Source organism: Oncorhynchus mykiss, chromosome 19, assembly GCF_057628025.1.
Source record: "Oncorhynchus mykiss isolate SJ-2025 chromosome 19, ASM5762802v1, whole genome shotgun sequence".
Classification (NCBI taxonomy): Eukaryota; Metazoa; Chordata; class Actinopteri; order Salmoniformes; family Salmonidae; genus Oncorhynchus; species Oncorhynchus mykiss.
Genome location: NC_143040.1, coordinates 26,084,059 through 26,106,667, shown reverse-complemented (window position 1 = coordinate 26,106,667; position 22,609 = coordinate 26,084,059). Strand labels below are relative to the sequence as shown.

Sequence of the window (22,609 nt, the reverse complement as noted above, 5' to 3'; positions counted from 1 at the left end):
CCAATCAGAGACAACAATAAACACCTGCCTCTGATTGAGAACCACTCCAGGCAACCATAGACCTTTCTAGACAACCCCACTAACCACAATCCCATAACCTACAAAAAAACCCTAGACAAAACACACCACATAAATAACCCATGTCACACCCTGGCCTGACCAAAATAATAAAGAAAACACAAAATACTAAGACCAGGGCGTGACACCTAGACTGTGTTTATTTGTTCATCCCCATGAACTTAAATTCTTTTTTTTTTACGTCTTTGGAAAACGTTCCATACATCTGCAATAATTCCTTGTTTAACATTTCTGATTCACACTTTTTTTTACCTAGATCATTCCTGTTTAAAGATGTTCAACCTGGTTTGATTTTAGATGGTTAAACAATGTATCAAGATAGAAGAGAGAGATCAGCAACGTGAAGGGTTAATTCTGTTACAGAGTGCAGAGCAGCACTGGGTGGGGAGGAGCATTTTGATGTCAAGTTGCCAAAGTGAAACTTAAGTGGATAGACGATTGAACAGCAAAAGAGCAAACTATCTCCAACGCTCTCAAACTCCTCAGAAATCTTCATTAGACAGCTAAGCTGTCTCCAGGGCTTTTTTGATACTACAGTCAGAAAGATCAGAGAGAACCCACACTCTCTCTCACACACAAGTGAGTAGAGATTTACCAGGGCAGGTGAAGATACATTCTATTGTGTAACTTATTATATTCTAACTGTTTTCTTTTCTACAGTACCTATGTTAAGCTATATTTTGTAAATGTATTAATGCATAATGTATGTTGTGTGGTTAAACAGGATTGGTTTGTATCCCTTAATGCCATGTTGATGACACTGAAACTATCAAGAGCTGACTCTTTCCAGGAAATCATTTATAGTTCCGCCTTCTTTCTAGATATGGCTTCCTCCAGCAGTCTCCTGTCTGAAGAGCAGTTTCTGTGCTCTATCTGTCTGGATGTGTTCACTGAGCCAGTCTCCACTTCGTGTGGACACAACTTCTGCATGGCCTGTATAACAAAGTACTGGGATAGCAGCGACCTGTGTCAATGTCCACTGTGTCAGGAGAAATTCTCCAGGCAACCTAAGCTTCGTGTCAACACAACCTTCAGAGAGATTATAGAGAATTATAAATTGTTGAGAGACACAGGTAAAGATGAGTCCCCTGCCAAACCTGGAAAAGTGCACTGTGACGTCTGCACTGGGACGAAGCGCAAGGCCCTGAAGTCATGCCAGGTGTGTCTGGCATCTTACTGTAAGACTCACCTGGAGCCTCATCAAATATCCCCAGCATTCAAGAGACACAAGCTGATCGACCCTGTGGAGGACCTGGAAGACAGGATCTGTAAGAAGCACGACAGACTCCTGGAGCTGTTCTGTAGGACTGACCAGACGTGTGTGTGTCAGTTCTGCACTGAAACAGACCACAAGACTCATGACACTGTTCCTATAGAGGACGAGTGTGGAGAGAGGAAGGCTCAGCTGGGGAAAACTGAGGCAGAAGTGCAGAGGATTATCCAGGAGCTACTGCAGAAAGTTAAAGAGATTAAACTCTCAGTACATCTCAGCAAAAGAGATGCAAAGAGGGAGATAGCAGACAGCATAAAGGTCTTCACTGCTCTGGTGCGCTCCATTGAGAAAGGCCAAGCTCGGCTCATTGAGGAGGTTGAGGAGAAGCAGAAAGCAGTAGAGAGGCAGGCTGAAGGGCTCATTAAAGAACTAGAGCAGGAAATCACTGAGCTAAAGAGGAGAAGCACTGAGCTGAAGCAGCTCTCACACACTGAGGACCACCTCCAACTTCTCCAGAGCTTCACATCCGTGGTGTGCACCCCTCCACCCACCAAGGACTGGTCTGAGATCAGTGTTCACAGGGCTGTGAGGAGAGCTGTGTCTCAGCTGGAGGAGACATTGAATAAAGAGATGGAGAAGCTGCCTGAGGTCAAACTGAAGAGGATTCAGCAGTATGCAGTGGATGTGACACTGGACCCTGATACAGCAAATCTCTTTCTCATCCTGTCTGACAATGGGAAACAAGTGAGAACTGGAGACACGGAACTGAATCTTCCGGACAATCCAAAAAGGTTTGATCGTTTTACCGTTCTCCTTGGAAAGGATGGCTTCTCCTCAGGGAGATTTTACTATGAGGTGACGGTTAAGGGTAAGACTAGGTGGGATTTAGGAGTTGCCAGAGAGTCCACTGACAGGAAGGGGGATATCACACTGAGCCCTGAACATGGAGTTTGGACTATGATGCTAAGGGATGGGAATGAGTACACAGCCTGTGCCTCACCGCAAGTCCGTCTCTCCCTGAGCGAGAAGCCCCAGAAGGTGGGGGTGTTTGTGGATTATGAGGAGGGTGTGGTCTCTTTTTATAATGTGGAGGCCAGGTCTCATATCTACTCTTTCACTTGCTGCATCTTTACAGAGAAAATCTACCCATTCTTCAGTCCCTGTAGTGATGATAGTGGTAAAAACGCAGACCCTCTCGTCATCTCTCCTGTCAATCACAAATACTGATTAAACAAAGGACTTAATCTTTCTTTAAAGCTGCAATATGTAACTTTTTGGGCGACCCGACCAAATTCACATAGAAATGTGAGTTATAGATCTGTCATTCTCATTCAAAGCAAGTATAAAAAGCGGTAGATCTGTTGTATGTGCATTATTTCTATGCTTCTCGTTATTACATTTCATTTTGGCATCTTTTACTTTCAGGTTTTGTACACCACCTCCAAACAGCTGAAAATACAATATTTTGGGATGTGGAAAAGATATTTCACAGCGGTTTAGATGGTACAATGATTCTCAACACTATACTTGCTTTTTTGGGGTCAAAAACTGAAATTAGGCGAACTATTAGAATTTTAGCAACCAGGAAACGGCAGAGTGATTTCTTTATTGTGCATCTTTAAGCTGGTTGTTGATACTGTATACGTGAAAGTGATAAAGGACTTACTTTTCCTTTGATCTGGTTGTGGATGTAGGTTATTGTGAAAAAGGACTTTGAGCTGGTTGTTGATACTGCATAAGTGAATGTGGTAAAGGACATACTCAGCCTTTGAGCTGGTTGTTGATACTGCATAAGTGAATGTGGTAAAGGACATACTCAGCCTTTAAGCTGGTTGTTGATACTGCATAAGTGAATGTGGTAAAGGACATACTCAGCCTTTGAGCTGGTTGTTGATACTGCATAAGTGAATGTGGTAAAGGACATACTCAGCCTTTAAGCTGGTTGTTGATACTGCATAAGTGAATGTGGTAAAGGACATACTCAGCCTTTGAGCTGGTTGTTGATACTGCATAAGTGAATGTGGTAAAGGACATACTCAGCCTTTGAGCTGGTTGTTGATACTGCATAAGTGAATGTGGTAAAGGACATACTCAGCCTTTGAGCTGGTTGTTGATACTGCATAAGTGAATGTGGTAAAGGACATACTCAGCCTTTGAGCTGGTTGTTGATACTGCATAAGTGAATGTGGTAAAGGACATACTCAGCCTTTGAGCTGGTTGTTGATACTGCATAAGTGAATGTGGTAAAGGACATACTCAGCCTTTGAGCTGGTTGTTGATACTGCATAAGTGAATGTGGTAAAGGACATACTCAGCCTTTGAGCTGGTTCCACAGTACTGTACTTCGATAAAGGGCATACTTTTCCTTGGAGCTGGCTGTGGATCTAAGACAGTGTGTGATAAGGGAAATAATGTGCCTACAAGCTGGTTGTTGGTTTAGGAAAGTGACTGAAAAGTGACTGAATATGATAAAATACATACTTTTCTTTTGAGCTGATGGTACAGTGCCTTCAGAAAGTACTCATACCCCTTGACTTATTCCAGATGTTGTTGTGTTACAGCACAAACTCAAAATATATATTTTTACACACAGTACCCGATAATAACAAAGTAAACATTTTTTAATATATGTGTCACGTTCTGACCTTAGTTCTTTTGTTATGTCTTTGTTTTAGTATGGTCAGGGCGTGAGTTGGGTGGGTTGTCTATGTTCGTTTTTCTATGTTGTGTTTTGTGTTTGGCCTGGTATGGTTCTCAATCAGAGGCAGGTGTCGTTAGTTGTCTCTGATTGAGAATCATACTTAGGTAGCCTTTTCCCACCTGTGCTTGGTGGGTGATTGTTTCCTGTTTTTGTTGTTTGTGTCACCATTCAGGACTGTTTTGGTTTTTGTTTCTATTCACTTGGTTATTTTCGTATTGAGTCGTGTTCAGTTCTTATTAAAGTATCATGGACACTTACCATGCTGCGTATTGGTCCGATCCTTGCTACTCCTCCTCAGAAGAGGAAGAGGAGAGCCGTTACAATATGCTACCATTCAAATGTTTGGGGTCACTTAGACACTTCCTTGTTTTTTAAAGAAAGCTATTTTTTTGTCCATTAAAATAACATCAAATTTATCAGAAATACACTGTAGACATTGTTAATGTTGTAAATGACTATTGTAGCTGGAAATGGCAGATTCTTTATGAAATATCTACATAGGCTTACCGAGGCCCATTATCAACAACCGTCACTCATATCTTCCAATGGCACGTTGTGTTAGCTAATCCAAGTTTATCATTTTAAAAGGCTAATTGATCATAAGAAAACAATTTTGCAATTATGTTAGCACAGCTGAAAAGGGTTGTTCTGATTAAAGAATCAATACAACTGGCCTTTAGACTAGTTGAGTATCTGGAGCATCAGCATTTGTGAGTTCGTTTACAGGCTCAAAATGGCTAGAAACAAAAAACGTTCTTCTGAAACTCATCAGTCTATTCTTGTTCTGAGAAATGAAATCTATTCCATGTGAGAAATTGCCAAGAAACTAAAGATCTCATACAACGCTGTATACTACTCCATTCACAGAACAGCACAAACTGGCCCTAACCAGAATAGAAAGAGGAGGCATCGGTGCACAACTGAGCAGGAGGACAAGTACATTAAAGTGTCTAGTTTGAGAAACAGTCGCCTCACAAGTCCTCAACTGGCAGTTTCATTAAATAGTACCAGCAAAACACCAGTCTCAACATCAACGCTGGAGAGGCGATTCTGGGATGCTGGCCTTCTAGGCAGAATTCCTCTGTTCAGTGTCTGTGTTCTTTTGCCCATCTTAATCTTTTATTTTTATTGGCCAGTCTGAGATATGGCTTTTTCTTTGCAACTCTGCCTAGAAGGCCAGCATCCCAGAGTCGCCTATTCACTGTTGACGTTGAGACTGGTGTATTGCGGGTACTATTTAATGAAGCTGCCAGTTGAGGACTTGGAGGCGTCTGTTTCTCAAACTAGACACTCTAATGTACTTGTCCTCTTGCTCAGTTGTGCACCAGGGCCTCCCACTCACAGGACAAACCATCTACAGAGACAAACATACAGTATCTTTTCCAGACAGATCAAATCTAAACCAGGCCAGAACTTGTCCGTGTAGACCAATTTGGGTTTCCAATCTCTCCAAAAGAATATGGTGATCGATGGTATCAAAAGCAGCTCTAAAGTCTAGGAGCACGAGGACAGATGCAGAGCCTCGGTCTGACGCCCTTAAAAGGTAATTTACCACCTTCACAAGTGCAATCTCAGTGCTATTGTAACAGTATGGCTTCCATCCCTCTCCTCGCCCCAACCTGGGCTCAAACCAGGGACCCTCTGCACACATCAACCACAGTCACTCACGAAGCATCGTTACCCATCGCGCCACAAAAGCCACGGCCCTTGCAGAGCAAGGGGATCAACTACTTCTAGGTCTCAGAGCGAGTGATGTCACCGACTGAAACACTATTAGCGCGCACCACCGCTAACTTGCTAGCCATTTCACATTGGCCACACTATGATGGGGTCTAAAACCAGACTGATGCGTTTCGTATACATTGTCTTGAGGAGGCCGTGAGTTGCTGCGCAACAGCTTTTTCTAAAATATTTGATGTCTTTACTATTATTCTACAATAATAGTGAAGACATCAAAATGTATTCTACAATGTAGAAAATAGTACAAATAAAGAAAAACCCTTGAATGTGTAGGTGTGTCCAAACATTTGACTGGTACTGTGTATATATGCATACAGTGGGGAAAACAAGTATTTGATACACTGCCGATTTTGCAGGTTTTCCTACTTACAAAGCATGTAGATGTCTGTAATTTTTAATCATAGGTACACTTCAACTGTGAGAAAATCCAGAAAATCACATTGTATGATTTTTAAGTAATTAATTTGCATCAGAAAAGCAGAACTTAATATTTGGTACAGAAACTTTTGTTTTCAATTACAGAGATCATACGTTTCCTGTACTTGACCAGGTTTGCACACACTGCAGCAGGGATTTTGGCCCACTCCTCCATACAGATCTTCTCCAGATCCTTCAGGTTTCGGGGCTGTCGCTGGGCAATACGGACTTTCAGCTCCCTCCAAAGATTTTCTATTGGGTTCAGGTCTGGAGACTGGCTAGGCCACTCCAGGACCTTGAGATGCTTCTTACGGAGCCACTCCTTAGTTGCCCTGGCTGTGTGTTTCGGGTCGTTGTCATGCTGGAAGACCCAGCCATGACCCATCTTCAATGAGCCCATCCATCCCCCCCTCAATACAGTGCAGTCGTCCTGTCTCCTTTGCAGAAAAGCATCCCCAAAGAATGATGTTTCCACCTCCATGCTTCACGAATGGGATGGTGTTCTTGGGGTTGTACTCATCCTTCTTCTTCCTCCAAACACGGCGAGTGGAGTTTAGACCAAAAAGCTCTATTTTTGTCTCATCAGACCACATGACCTTCTCCCATTCCTCCTCTGGATCATCCAGATGGTCATTGGCAAACTTCAGACGGGCCTGGACATGCGCTGGCTTGAGCAGGGGGACCTTGCGTGCGCTGCAGGATTTTAATCCATGACGGCGTGGTGTGTTACTAATGGTTTTCTTTGAGACTGTGGTCCCAGCTCTCTTCAGGTCATTGACCAGGTCCTGCCGTGTAGTTCTGGGCTGATCCCTCACCTTCCTCATGATCATTGATGCCCCACGAGGTGAGATCTTGCATGGAGCCCCAGCCCCAACTGTGCCAACAGTTGTTGCCTTCTCACCAAGCTGCTTGCCTATTGTCCTGTAGCCCATCCCAACCTTGTGCAGGTCTACAATTGTATCCCTGGAGTCTTTTTGATTGGAATTCTTACTGGTTGGTAGGTGATCAAATACTTATGTCATGTAATAAAATGCAAATTAATTACTTAAAAATCATACAATGAGATTTTCTGGATTTTTGTATTAGATTCCGTCTCTCACAGAAGTGTACCTATGATAAAAATTACAGACCTCTACATGCTTTGTAAGTAGGAAAACCTGCAAAATCAGCAGTGTATCAAATACTTGTTCTCCCCACTGTATATATATATATATATATATATATATATATAAACTTATCAAATAAAGTCCCTTTTTCAGGACCCTGTCTTTCAAACATAAAAATCCAAATAACTTCACAGATCTTCATTGTAAAGGGTTTAAACACTGTTTCCCATGCTTCTTCAATTAACCATAAACAATTAATGAACATGTACCTGTGGAACGTTCGTTAAGACATTTACAGCTTACAGATGGTAGGCAATTAAGGTCACAGTTATGAAAACTTAGGACACTAAAGAGTCCTTTCTACTGGCTCTGAAAAACACCAAAAGAAAGATTATGATCTGCGTGAACGTGCCTTAGGCATGCTGCAAGGAGAAATGAGGACTGTAGATGTGGCCATGGCAATAAATTGCAATGTCCGTACTGTGAGACGCCTAAGACAGCGCTACAGGGAGACAGAACGGACAGCTGATCGTCCTCGCAGTGGCAGACCATGCGTAACAACACCTGCACAGGATCGGTACATCCGAACATCACACCTGCGGGACAGGCACAGGATGGCAACAACAACTGCCCGAGTTACACCAGGAACGCACAATCCTTCCATCAGTGCTCAGACTGTCCGCAATAGGCAGAGAGAGGCTGGACTAAGGGCTTATAGGCCTTGTTGTAAGGCAGGTCCTCACCAGACATCACCGGCAACAACGTCGCCCATGGGTGCAAACCCACCGTTGCTGGACCAGACAGGACTGGCAAAAAGTGCTCTTCACTGACGAGGCGCGGTTTTGTCTCACCAGGGGTGATGGTCGGATTCACGTTTATCATCGAAGGAATGAGTGTTACACCAAAACCTGCACTCTGGAGCGGGATTGATTTGGAGGTGGAGGGTCACAGCATCATCGGACTGAGCTTGTTGTCATTGCAGGCAATCTCAATGCTGTGTGTTACAGGGAAGACATCCTCCTCCCTCATGTGGTACCCTTCCTGCAGGCTCATCCTGACTTGACCCTCCAGCATGACAATGCCACCAGCCATACTGCTCGTTCTGTGTGTGATTTCCTGCAAGACAGGAATGTCAGTGTTCTGCCATGGCCCAGCGAAGAGCCCGGATCTCAATCCCATTGAGCACGTTTGGGACCTGTTGGATAGGAGGGTGAGGGCTCGGGTCATTTCCCCCAGAAATGTCCGGGAACTTGCAGGTGCCTTGGTGGAAGAGTGGGGAAACATCTCACAGCAAGAACTGGCATATCTGGTGCTGTCCATGATGAGATCCACTGCAGTACTTAATGCAGCTGGTGGCCACACCAGATACTGACTGTTACTTTGATTTTGACCCACCCTTTTTCAGGGACATACTATTCCATTTCTGTTAGTCACATGTCAGTGGAACATGTTCAGTTTATGTTTCAGTTGTTGAATCTTATGTTCATACAAATATTTACACATGTTAAGTTTGCTGAAAATAAACGCAGTGAGAGAAACATTTTTTTTTTGCTGAGTTTTTATATTGTATTTATTATTGGGTATTTTGTTTTAATGTTTTTTCCTGAGTGGATATCTTAATGACATCCAGACACAAACCCATGTCCCTACTGGAACTGATTCTCTCTTGCCCACAGCTCTCACTAACACAAGTGGTCACTGCATCTTTTTGTTGTTTTATTTCTCTGTATCAAAATGTAATCCAAAATATTCTGGGATAAAACTCTGTTTGCATTCACGAATAGAGATACAGTCATAGGGAATCGCTTTTTCTATGGATACAGTATTCCAAACTCAAATCAGGAGTAATGACTCAACGTTGCCACAATATAGGGATTTTCCATTATGGTAATGCATTGCCTTTGACATAAGACACCTCAGTACTTGTTGGACCTGCATTTCAAAATACTAATAACCAATATGAACATCCTTATCATAGTACATAGCACTGGCTATTTCATGTTTGATTTACAACAGTAAAATGCTCCATTGGGAGCTGGCTTTTCACTGATCCTGTTAAAAAAAAAAAATCTAAACGCAGAATTAGTTTTTTCTTCTATTCCATGAAGGAAATCTTTCAACAGGGTCAAAAGACATTGGGGTTGGAGTTTTCCACAGAGAAAAGTGTCTGTTGATCATCTGTTATGCTAGTTATTTGTCACAATCGAATTAGATGTACCAGTGCAGCGTAAGTAGCGACCATGATCCTCATTACCACAATGTAAAAAGACATTGATATACAAACACTTGCATTGTACAATATTAGTAGTTAAAGAAAACAACAACAGTGATGACATGCTGCATTTGAATAAATCTCTCACACAATACTTCCACACACACAAGAAGCTAAACTAAAAAACACCAACTCCACAGCCTGTACAATACCGCAAAACTACACTAACAATATTATTGACGGATGTGCTACAAAAAGACATTGTGCTTTTTTTTAAAAACGAAGCTTTCATGTATAGTGTGCCATAAATTAATAAACAGGTTATCAAAAATATTGTCGTCCCTGGGACTGGAGTGATATCCTGGAAACGTTTAGAATGCCTTTTGGTTTCCGTCTTCTGGTTTGGTTTGGTCAAGCAAAAGTCCCTCCTCCATGAGTCTACAACAACAAACAAATGGAGTGTTAATCTTTACTATTGTCTTCATCAGCATCGTCATTTTGGGTGTATGACTCTAGACTATGGAAGTAAGTGAATGCATTCTGTTGGAAAAGTTTTGTTAACTCACCATGGGCTTCATCTCACGACTGTCTCCACCTGCCTCGGCCCGGTCCCTTCCCGCCATTTTTTTACTGTTCTCTACAAACTCCTACAGAGAGAGGTAGAGGGAGAAAGAAGAGCAAGGGTGAATGTGTGTGTCGGGTGTTGAGGTAACAAGGCGAGTTTGGTGCAATACTTACATAAACACTATTCACCATATAGAAATGGATTCAAAAGTGGCACTCTGCAAAAACAATGGCTACATTCCATTACCCACACTAGCATACCAGTGAGGATGTGTTGCCTGATACATTGGAATGTTAGTGTGGATAATGGAACAGAGAAATATATATATATAAGGCTAAGTCCCGATTCTCCACAATTCTACCAAAGAATTGAACAATGGTGGAAACTCCCTCTAGCCTGCGATTGCAGCAGAGAGGAAAAGGCAACGTGAGAGGGATAACTGGGCCCAAGATGTGTCTTCTCCAGCAGATGGTGTTTTTAAAAAGGTTTTTGTATGGAGGTCAATGAGGGTCAAATTTGTTTAGCAAAAAATGGTATGGTTTAATTACTACATGAGGCTTATCTGATCGAATAGAAGTCTCGTAATGCTTAGGTTGTTTCAGTTGTACTGACATAAGTAGGACACGCGAAATCCCGGCAAGCTGTGCCTGTCGGAGTTGTGCCTGTTGTTCACACGCGTATCTGCGTATCTGCCCACACATTGGCTAGAATGGTCCCACCAGATCTTGCCACGCCACGACTGGCAAGATACATTTTTTTAAGACATTTCTTTTCATTGTTATCTGTGATTACACCAATCCATTGCTTTTAATCCATGACTGGTGGAGAATCGGGGACCCAGCCATAATCTCCCACCCAGCCTCGCCTCCCTTCCCCTCACCATGAGGGCTTTGTCCATGTAGAACTCTCGGCCGGGGCTGCCGTCGTTGTGCTTGGTGTCCACGGCAAAGCAGAGGAAGAGCACGTCCACCACAATCTCAAAGACAGATAGGAAGCAGTGGGCCACCAGCCAGGAGAACAGGCAGACGATGAGCAGGGGCAGCACCCACACCGTGTAGTCACGCTGGTAGTTGAGCGACAGTACACCGACGAACGCTGTGCAGGAGACGATCAGTACCTGGACACACACACACACACACAGGGAAAGATGGAGAAAAGTGGGGGTGGGAAAGGGAGAAAAGAGAAAAAGAGAGGGTGATAGATCAAATAGTATTACTATGCTTGAAATATCGCTAAAATGGCGTCGCTATGTGGCCGTTACCTTTCCCAGGAAGAGGACAAAGTCCCCCACGGTGTTGATGGTGGCCACTCTGAGGGCATTCTCTACCAGGATGACAAAGGCATCGCACGCCGACGTACAGAAACTGGTGCTGTTGATCGCTGTGGCCGTGTACGCGTTCTGTGGTGAAAACAGACAGAGGACAGGAGTATCGTCAATAACAATGTGTCATCTTGGAATGAGTCTCCCTTGTAAAATAGACTGTTGTCAATGATATAATGTGTGTAATAGTGAGAATAATCCACATCTTAGATGACAATCAGTCTGATAGGACACTTACTTGATTCAGGTATGTTAGACACTTCTTCAGGCACCACAAGCAGCAGATGCAGGCTTTCAGCATACAGCGAGCACAGGCATTTTCCTACCAACAGAAAACACATTCAGTTTTAGTTCTCCACCCATTGTCTGACTTGACAAACTGGTAATTGGTAAGTGAAAGCGAGAACGTTTAACAACACAATCTGGGATATGTCTTGCTTCTTAATTAATTGTCAAATCTGCCAAGAATGCCACTATTTTTTCATCCCAGTGTGGAATTTTAACTGTTGTTGTTGTCTGAAAACCTTCCATACACCTGCAATAGGTCTTTATGTTTAAACATTTCTGATTCACACTTTTTCGACCTAAATCAGTAAAAAACAAATAGAACACTCCTGTTTAAACTGTTCAACCTTGTTTGATTTTGAAATGGTAAAAGAATGTATCAAGAATGAAGACAGAGATAAGCCATGTGAAGGGTTAATTCTGTTCCAGAGCACAGAACAGCACTGGGTGGGATACACCTACTACTGTATGTTGTGCACACGAGTAAACACCCTCAAACTATTCAGAAAAGTATCTTCACGATGCTGACTCTCCGGTCGTTTTGTTGATACTATAAATAAACATCGGAGAACACGCCCACACTCTTTTACACAGACACAGGTCAGTAGAGATTTACAAGGATTGGTGAAGAAATGTTACCTGATAACAGTTTATGGTCATCTCCTGTTTTCTTCATCTACCATAGCAGTGTTTAACTATATTTAGAAAATTGATTAATTTCTACTGTCATTAGAGGAAATAAATAATGCTCTGTAAAAAATATATATATATATATATATAATGCATTATTGATTGATTATAATCTGGAGCTGGAGTCTTTTAGTATTTTGATCTTAAGTATTTCAGAGAGTGTTTGCTCTCTCGCTCTCTAAATATGGCTTCCTCCAGCAGTCTCCTGTCTGAAGAGCAGTGTATGTGCTCTATCTGTCTGGATGTGTTCACTGAGCCAGTCTCCACTTCGTGTGGACACAACTTCTGCATGGTCTTTGTCACAAAGTACCGGAACGGCAAGGACCTGTGTCGATGTCCGACAGGAGCAATTCTCCAGACGACTTGAGCTTCGTGTCGACACGACCTTCAGAGAGGTTGTAGAGAATTTTAAAAGGATGAGAGACAGGGGTAAAGATGAGTCCCCTCCCAAACGTTGACAAAAAAGCCCTGTGACATGTGCACTGTGATGAACCTCGGTGCCCTGAAGTCCTGCCTGGTGTGTCTGGCCTCTTACTGTGAGACTCACCTGGAGCCTCATCAGATAGCCCCAGCATTCAAGAGACACAAGCTGATCGACCCTGTGGAGAACCTGTAAGACAGGATCTGTAAGAAGCATGACAGACCCCTGGAGGTGTTCTGTAATGACCAGGCGTGTGTGTGTCAGTTCTGCACTGAAACAGACCACAAGACTTATGACACTGTCCATACAGAGGAAGAGTGATGCAGACAGAGAGATAGCAGAGTGTGTGCAGTTCTTCAGTACTCTGGTGAAATCCATTGAGAAAAGCCAGGCTGAGCGTGTTGAGGTGATTGAGGAGAAGCAGAAGGCAGTAGAGAGGCAGGCTGAAGGGCTCTAAAGAGCTGGGGCAGTAAATCACTGAGCTCAGTGTTCTCAGTGATATGTGTGTGGGGACCGCGAGGAGAGCTTTTGTCTTAGCTGGACGCTGAATAAAGAGATGGAGAAGCTGCCTGAAATCACACTTACGTCTCTGGACCCTGATACAGCACATTCCAGTCTGATCCTGTCTGAAGACGGGAAACAAGTAAGACATGGAAACACACCACAGAATCTTCCGGACAATCCAAAAAGATTTGATCGTTATGCTATGACCCTCTGAAAGGATGGCTTCTCCTCTGGGAGATTTTACTATGAGGTGACGGTTAAGGGGAAGACTGACTGGGATGTAGAAGTGGCCAGAGAGTCCATTGACAGGAAGGGTAAAATCACACTGAGCCCTGAGAATGGACTGCTGAGAAGCCCCAGAAGGTGGGGTTGTTTGTGGACTATGTGGAGGGTCAGGTCTCCTTTTATGATGTGGAGGCCAGGTCTCATATCTACTCTTCCAATGTCTGCACCTTTACAGAGACACTCTTTCCATTCTTTGAATCCTGTAATAATACTGATCGCAAAAACTCAGCCCTTCTCATCATCTCTCATGTCAATCACACAGACTGGTTAAACAATGAGGGGACTGTTGTTTTGCAACAGACAATTTACAAATCATCAAAATGTGTGTATTTAGTCAGATTGACATGTCACGTGATTAGAATGTTCACAGGTTTCCTCTGAAATGTCATCATGAAATGAAAATGGTTCTGTACATCTTAATATGGATAATAAATGCTTGTGCTTACTGACAATGAAAACTCAACTGGCATTAACTTAAATAAGTAATACAAGTTATGTTGCTTTGATTATTCATTTCTACCTACAGTGCACCTTCAGAAAATATTCATACCCCTTGACTTACTCCACAATTTGTTGTGTTACAGCCTGAATTCAAATGGATTAAATATATTATTTTGTTCACCCATCAACACACAATTCCCCATAATGCAAAGTGAAAACAGGAATATCGCATTTACATAAGTATTCACACCCCTTTGCAATGACACTACAAATTGAGCTCAGACACATCCAATATCCTTTGATCATCCCTGAGATGTCACAAAACAACTTGATTGGAGTACACCTGTGGCCAATTAAATTGTTTGTACATGATTTATAAAGAAACACTACTGTCTATATAAAGGTCCCGCAGTTGACAGGGCAATGTCAGAGCAGAAACTACAGTAAACCATGAAGTCTAAGGAACTGTCCGTAGATCTCCCGAGATAGAATTGTGATGAGGCATATATCTGGGAAGGGTATAAAACAATTTCTAGAGTGTTGATAGTTTCCAAGAGCACAGTTGTCTCCATCATTGGGAAATTTAAAAAAACATGGAACTACCCAGACTCTGCCTGGAGCTACCGTCCAACCAAACTGAGCAACCAGGCAAGAAGGACCTTAGTCAGGGAGGTGACCTAGAATCCAATGACCACACTAACACAACTACAGAGTCCTTAGCTGAGATGGGGGAACAACAGTCTCTACAGCACTTCACCAATATGGGCTTGATGGGAGAACGGCCAGACGAAAACCACCCGAGAAAAAGGCACATGATAGCACGCCTGGAGATTGCAAAAAGGCAAATGAAAGACAGAGCATAAAGCAAAAGATTCTGTGGTCTGATGTAACTCTTTGGTATGACTGCAGAGCACAATGTCTGAAGAAAACCAGCACAGGCATGGTGGTGGCAGTATCATGCTATGGGGATGCTTTTCAGCGGCAGAGACTGGTAAGGACAGAGGGAACAATGAATGGAGCCAAATACAGGCAATTCCTTTGATGAGAACCTTCTTCAGAGTGCAAACAACCTTAGACTGGGGTGAAGATTTATGTTCCAACAGGACAATGACCCCAAGCCTACAGCCAAAGCAATGCTGGAATGGCTTCAGAACAAGAATGTGAAAGTCCTTAAGTAGCCCAGCCACAGCTCAGGCTTGAAACACATTGAAAATCTGTGGAAAGACTTGAAGATTGCTGTTCACCACCGCTCCCCAATTAAACTTAACAGAGATTGAGAAAATCTGCAAGGAAGAATGGGAGAAAATCCCCAAATCCAGATGTGCAAAGCTAATACAGACATACCCAAGATGACTCAAAGCTGTAATCGCCGCCAAAAGTGTTTCTACAAAGTATTGACTCAGGGGTATGAATACTTACGTAAATTAGATATTTCTGTATTTCAATTTCAATGTATTTTCAAAAAAACATGTTTTCACTTTGTCATTATTGTGTATGTGTGTAGATGGGTAATAAAAACAATCAACTGAATCAATTTTGAAATCAGGCTGTAACACAGCAAAATGTGGAATAAGTCATGGGATGAATGATGAATACTTTCTGAAGGCACTGTATTTACCCACAGTTATTTTAGTCTCTTATTAGCTCTATAAGTTAATATCATGTTGATACTGTATAAGTGAATACAATAAAGGATGTACTCAGCCCTCCACAGACTTCGAAGTAGCTGTGGATTAATAATGTGTTCTCTTGTTTTGTACTGTTCTGTAGTTTTCGACCCGACAAAACAAAGAACTCTGTGTCCTGCAGGCCCAGGCATGGATACAAGCCTACTTTGTTCCAATATTTCTGTCATTCAGTGATATTTATTCCCATAGTAATTCGTTATGGATCCATAACAAAATAAACATCTGCATTTTGAAAGAGTATTTTTATCATTATTTTAACGAAAGCTTAAACATGTTGATGAAGAAGCCACATTCGCCTCCGGGTCCATCCCAGTTGCTATTCTGTAGAACCATGCGTTTTTTTTTTGGTGAGGCCTGTTGTCCAGCCATTTCTCCACAGATGTTTTATTAATTTTATTCTATTTCACCTTTATTTAACCAGGTAGGCCAGTTGAGAACACGTTCTCATTTACAACTGTGACCTGGCCAAGATAAAGCAAAGCACTGCGACAAAAACAACACAGAGTTACACGTGGGATAAACAAACGTACAGTCAATAACACAATAGAAAACTCTACATACAGTGTGTGCAAATGTAGTAAGATTAGGGAGGTAAGGCAATAAATAGGCCATAGTGGCAAAATAATTATAATTTAGCATTAACACCGGAGTGATAGATGTCCAGATGATGATGTGCAAGTAGAGATACTGGGGTGCAAAAAGAGCAAGAATAAATAACAATTTGGGGAATGAGGTAGTTGGGTGGGCTATTTACAGATGGGCTGTGTAGAGGTGCTGTGATCGTTAAGCTGCTCTGACAGCTGATGCTTAAAGTTAGTGAGGGAGATATAAGTCTCCAGCTTCAGTGATTTTTGCAATTCATTCCAGTCATTAGCAGCAGAGACCTGGAAAAAAAGGCGGCCAAAGGAGGAGTTGGCTTTGGGGATGACCAGTGAAATATACCTGCTGGAGCGCGTGCTACGGGTGGGTGTTGCTATGGTGACCAGTGAGCTGAGATAATGCAGGGCTTTCCCTAGCAAAGACTTATAGATGACCTGGATCCAGTGGGTTTGGCGACGAATATGAAGCGAGGGCCAGCCAACGAGAGCATACAGATCGCAGTGGTAGGTAGTATATAAGGCTTTGGCAACAAAAAGGATGGCACTGTGATAGACTACATCTAATTTGCTGAGTAGAGTGTTTTTGGCTATTTTGTAAATGACATCACCGAAGTCAAGGATCGGTAGGATAGTCAGTTTTACAAGGGTATGTTTAGCATCATGAGTGAAGGAGGCTTTGTTGTGAAGCCGATTCTAGATTTATTTTTGGATTGGAGATGCTTCATGTGAGTCTGGAAGGAGACTTTACAGTCTAACCAGACACCTAGGTATTTGTAGTTGTCCACATATTCTAAGTCAGAACCGTCCAGAGTAGTGATGCTAGTCGGGCAGGCGGGTGCGGGCAGCGATCGGTTGAAAAGCATGCATTTAGTTTTACTAGCATTTAAGAGCAGTTGGAGGCCATGGAAGGAGTGTTGTATGGCATTGAAGCTCGTTTTGGAGGTTTATTAACACACTGCCAAAGAAGGGCCAGATGTATACAGAATAGTGTAATTTGCGTAAAGGTGGATCAGAGAATCACCAGCAGCAAGAGCAACATCATTGATGTATAGAGAGAAAAGAGTCGGCCCAAGAATTGAACCCTGTGGCACCCCCATAGAGACTGCCAGAGGTCCGGACAACAGGCCCTCCGATTTGACATACTGAACTCTATCTGAGAAGTAGTTGGTGAACCAGGCGAGGCAGTCATTTGAGGTTGTCGGCATGGTTGCATGCTCTGAAAAAACACATGGATGGTTTTAGTACACAATTATCAATTATCTTTAGATATTTTTGTCAGATGTTACTATAGAATACTGAAGTATAATTACAAGCATTTCATAAGTGTCAAAGGCTTTTATTGACAATTACAAGTTGATGCAAAGAGTCAATATTTGCAGTGTTGACTCTTCTTTTTCAAGACCTCTGCAATCCGCCCTGGCATGCTGTCAATTAACTTCTGAGCCACATCCTGACTGATGGCAGCCCATTCTTGCATAATCAATGCTTGGAGTTTGTCAGAACTTGTGGGGTTTTGTTTGTCCACCCAAGTTCTCAATGGGATTAAGGTTTGGGGAGTTTCCTGGCCATGCACCCAAAATATCGATGTTTTGTTCCACGAGCCGCTTACTTATCACTTTTGCCTTATGGCAAGGTGCTCCATTATGCTGGAAAAGGCATTGTTCGTGACCAAACTGTTCCTGGATGGTTGGGAGAAGTTGCTCTTGGAGGATGTGTTGGTACCATTCTTTATTCATGGCTGTGTTCTTAGGCAACATTGTGAGTGAGCCCACTCCCTTGGCTGAGAAGCAACCCCACACATGAATGGTCTCAGGATGCGTTACTGTTGGCATGACACAGGACTGATGGTAGCGCTCACCTTGTCTTCTCCGGACAAGCTTTTTTCCCCCGATGCCCCAAACAATCGGAAAGGGGATTCATCAGAGAAAATTACTTTACCCTAGTCCTCAGCAGTCCAATCCCTGTACTTTTTGCAGAATATCAGTCTGACCCTGATGTTTTTCCTGGAGAGAAGTGGCTTCTTTGCTGCCCTTCTTGACACTAAGCCATCCTCCAAAAGTCTTCGCCTCACTGTGCGTGCAGATGCACTCACACCTGCCTGCTGCCATTCCTGAGTAAGCTCTGTACTGGTGGTACCCCGATCCCGCAGCTGAATCAACTTTAGAAGATGGTCCAGGCGCTTGCTGGACTTTCTTGGGCGCCCTGAAGCCTTCTTCACAACAATTGAACCACTCTCCTTGAAGTTCTTGATGATCTGATAACTGGTTGATTCAGGTGAAATCTTACTGGCAGCAAAATCCTTGCCTGTGAAGCCTTTTTTGTGCAAAGCAATGATGATGGCACGTTTCCTTGCAGGTAACCATGGCTGACAGAGGAAGAACAATGATTCCAAGCAACACCCTCATTTTGAAGCTTCCACTCTATTATTCGAACTCGATCAGCATGACAGAGTGATCTCCAGCCTTGTCCTCGTCAACACTCACACCTGTGTTAACGAGAGAATCACTGACATGATGTTAGCTGGTCCTTTTGTGGCGGGGCTGAAATGCAGTGGAAATGTTTTTTGGGGATTCAGTTCATTTGCATGGCAAAGAGGGACTTTGCAATTCATCTGATCACTCTTCATAACATTCTGGAGTATATGCAAATTGCCATCATACAAACTGAGGCAGCAGACTTTGTGAAAATGTATATTTGTGTCATTCTCAAAACTTTTAGCCACGACTGCATGTCTACACATTGATAGGCTATACACATAAAACATTTTTTTAAATGTACGGAAACCAAAATACCTTTAGTTTTGGTGATCCTCTCAGCACCGACTCATTTTCAAGTCCTCTGGTGGATACAGTCCCAACCCTGGAACGGGTAGCACCATAGAAATAAGCTGGCTTGATGAAAAGCGTTTGCCACCCGGGTTTGCATTGCAAATGAGGGCAAAAACTGGGTCAAGGCACCAGCAGAGTAAGCAGACCTTTATGTAGTAAAATAAAGGTTAAATAAAAGTCCTACAACACCTACGGTAGGCCTACAGTATATCTAAAAAATATATTTGTTCCATCTCCACATGTAGGTCTCCTGATTTAAACCCGATCTAACTTGTTTTGGCATCAACTGAAAACATTCATCCGTAACTCTACAAGCAAAGATGAACTGGTGGAGACCATCAAGATGTTTTGGCTTGAGAAATTGACGATACAATTCCCCCCTACCCTCTTTCTTGGCCATAGTCTATTGTCCTGCTAATAGTCCATAATGGGTGGATGGGTGGCTTCTTTTGTAATGAATGAATGTATTAATTACAGTCATTTACCATTCTCATTCTCGTACTGGAAACGTTGTTTGCAGAGTTCATAATCTCATTTTCTAAGTCCTTGTTTAAAAAATAACAATATTTCGGAGATGATTTCATTTTCAAATAACCGAAAGTGGAGTGGTTGGAAACTTCATAAAGGGGGAAAAGGCCATTCTTGAACATGGGGAGAGACAATTGGTCCTTTTAATTTTGTCTGGCTTGCCATTCCAAATAAAATTGAATATTTTTGATATATAATGATATAATTTAAACAGGTTGCTGTTTAAATTCTCTCTCTGAAAGGATGCAAGAAACGGTGATAACATGTGTCCTTTTAGAGACTATTATACATGGCATCCAGGTCTGGATAACCAATAACATACACAAAGCACTAACCCTGACTCTCGTTTTTTAAGTGTTCATAGGTCTATATATTTCCTGTTTTTTTTTAACAAAATTGCTTATTTTAGTTAAACGCACTTCACAGACCGTGCTTATGTGAGACCAAAACTAGCGAACAATTGTAGAGTTGTGACTTTTATAATCACTTCTATTTTTCACTTCTAGACTATCAGAAAGAATGTGGGTACTTATTTATTTTTGATCCAAAGTCACTCAGCTTTATGTAGGTGCCGAGGCTATATGACTGCGCCATCAACTTGATTATTTAGCAAACATCCCTTGCTGCTTATATTCAGCCAACACATATATCTTAATAATATCATGGAATATATATATATTTTTAAATGTACAGCTTCCAAAAGCATAATCAGTGTTCTAACTCCCCCTTGCGGTGGTCTGGAGCAATGAAGCAGTGACGGAGGATAACATACTAAACCACAAATTAAGTCCTGCGGCATAATCTCAAAACCACTGTATTTTTTTAATTAGATAACTGTTCAACCACCTGAGTCAATATGTGTTAGAATCATCTTTGGCAGCGATTACAGCTGTTAGTCGTTATGGGTAAGTCCCAAAGAGCTTTGAAAACCTTATTCTTATTGAAAACCTGCCATTATTCTTGAAAAATATCTTCAAGCTCTTTCAAGTTAGCTGTTGATCATTGCTAGACAGCCATTTTCAAGTCTTGCCATAGATTGTCAAGCCAATTTAAGCCAAAACTGTAACTAGGCCACTTAGGAACATTCAATGTCGTCTTGGTAAGTAACTCCAGTGTATATTTGGCCTTCCGTTTTAAGTTATTGTCCTGTTGAAAGGTGGATTTGTCTACTAGTGTCTGTTGGAAAGCAGACTGAACCAGGTTTTTCTCTTTGCCTGTGCTTAGCTCTATTTCTTTTATTTTTACCCCCCACAAAAAAATCACTAGTCCTTGCCGATGACAAGCATACCCATAACATGATGCAGCCACCACCATGCTTGAAAATATGAAGAGTGGTTGTCACGACTTCCACCGAAGTTGGTCCCTCTCCTTGTTCGGGCAGTGTTCGGCGGTCGACGTCACCGACCTTCTCGCCATCGCTGATCCATTTTCCATTGATTTTGTCTCGTCTTACATCACACCTGATTTCAATCCCATCAATTACATGTTGTGTATTTAACCCTCTGTTTCCCCTCATGTCCTTGTCGGTGATTGTTTGTTGTATGTATGTGTGTAGTTATGTTCTGGTGTGCGACAGGTTTTGCACCCTCTTATTTTATTTAGTATATTTTGGTTTTCAGAGTTTTTGAATACTTATTAAACTGCTCCGTTTATACCAAGTTCACTCTCCTGCGCCTGACTTCCCTGCCACCAGCACTCACCCAGTACAGTGGTACTCTGTTGTGTTGGATTTGCCGCAAACATAATGCTTTGTATTCAGGACAAAAAGTTCAATTACTTTAGTACCTTATTACAAACAATATTAGTATTGCGTACAGGCTTCCTTCTTTTCACTCTGTCATTTAGGTTAGTATTGTGGAGTAACTACAATGTTGTTAATCCATCCTCAGTTTTCTCCTATTACAGCCATCTAACTCTAACTGGTTTAAATATCGCCATTGGTGAAATCCCCGAGTGGTATCTTTCCTCTATGTCAACTTTATAGTGACTGGGTGTATTGATACACCATCCACAGTGTAATAAATAACTTCACAATACTCAAAGGGATAGTCAATGTCTGCTTTTGGTGCCCTTTGTGAGGCATTGGAAAACCTCCCTACATGTAGTCTTTGTTGTTGAATCTGTGCTTGAAATTCACTGCTCGACTGAGGGACCTTACAAATAATTGTATGTGTGGGGTACAGACATGGGCTAGTCATTCAAAAATCATGTTTAACACCATTTTGACATGGGGTGTAGAGAAAATGTTGCTGTTTTAAAGCAAGTTTCCTGCAATTCTACACATTTTGCCATGAGGTGCAGAGACATTTTAGATAGCTAGCTGCTAAACTAACTTAGCAATAAAAAAAATGTTAGCAGACATGGGCTAATTAAAATGGAACTGACAGCGTTTTAACTACTTTGCATATATGAAACAAACAGACAATAAGAGGTTTTAAAAATAGATTCTATTTGACTCCAACTTCTATGACGCAGAATATAGCATTGTTGGCAAAACAGATGAATGCAGTTCAATGCATGATTAATATAATTCACCAATACATATTGCTATTAGGTTGTAAATCACAGCTGCCCTGGTTGAGTGCTTGCTGCCTCCACCCATTCAGGATGCACTGTTTCAGTTTCAATGACTCAATATTTTGGACAAAAACTGACAAAACTAAGGCAGGGAACATCAATACAAACAAACTGGCAAGGGCAATGATCTCAAGTCAGTCATAACGTTCCTAATAGGCTAGAGTATCTATTTATTTAGCAAGCTAAAAACAAGGAGCCTAACATTAGCTAGCTAGCTGCTGGAAGGATGTCATGTCATGGCACGAGTTGGTGAGTGGCCGCCTTTTCCCCTGTCATATCGTTTTTTGTTGGCTACAGCTAGAGATGCGGGTGTCACTTTTCTAGCTAGCTAGCTACGCTGAACTTGAACAACGTATGCACAGTTAGCAAGCATATCTCTTAGTTGTCTATTAAATGTATTTGGCATCGAT

General features: G+C 42.1%; 2 protein-coding genes across 2 annotated transcripts in view; one reads left to right on the top strand and one right to left on the bottom strand.

Moving 5' to 3' along the window:
• Positions 1-437: 437 nt before the first annotated feature.
• Positions 438-4,249, top strand: LOC110497450 (E3 ubiquitin-protein ligase TRIM21-like). Its single transcript, XM_021573556.3, has 2 exons — positions 438-657; positions 900-4,249. The coding sequence occupies exon 2, from the start codon at positions 902-904 to the stop codon at positions 2,516-2,518; it is 1,617 nt and encodes a 538-aa protein (XP_021429231.3). The 5' UTR covers positions 438-657; positions 900-901; the 3' UTR covers positions 2,519-4,249.
• Positions 4,250-8,960: 4,711 nt separating this feature from the next.
• The window catches only part of LOC110497449 (choline transporter-like protein 1), a 35,637-nt gene continuing 21,988 nt past the window's right edge, over positions 8,961-22,609 (bottom strand). The window contains exons 12-16 of the mRNA XM_021573554.3: positions 11,592-11,675; positions 11,294-11,431; positions 10,913-11,149; positions 10,034-10,114; positions 8,961-9,905 (exon numbers count right to left, since the gene is read on the bottom strand). Coding sequence (XP_021429229.3) covers positions 9,879-9,905; positions 10,034-10,114; positions 10,913-11,149; positions 11,294-11,431; positions 11,592-11,675 — 567 coding nt within the window. The 3' untranslated portion in view covers positions 8,961-9,878. The remainder of the gene's footprint in view (positions 9,906-10,033; positions 10,115-10,912; positions 11,150-11,293; positions 11,432-11,591; positions 11,676-22,609) is intronic.

Excerpts from the sequence above, each read along its gene's own strand:
- LOC110497450 (XM_021573556.3), top strand. The coding sequence starts at position 902 with ATGGCTTCCTCCAGCAGTCTCCTGTCTGAAGAGCAGTTTCTGTGCTCT.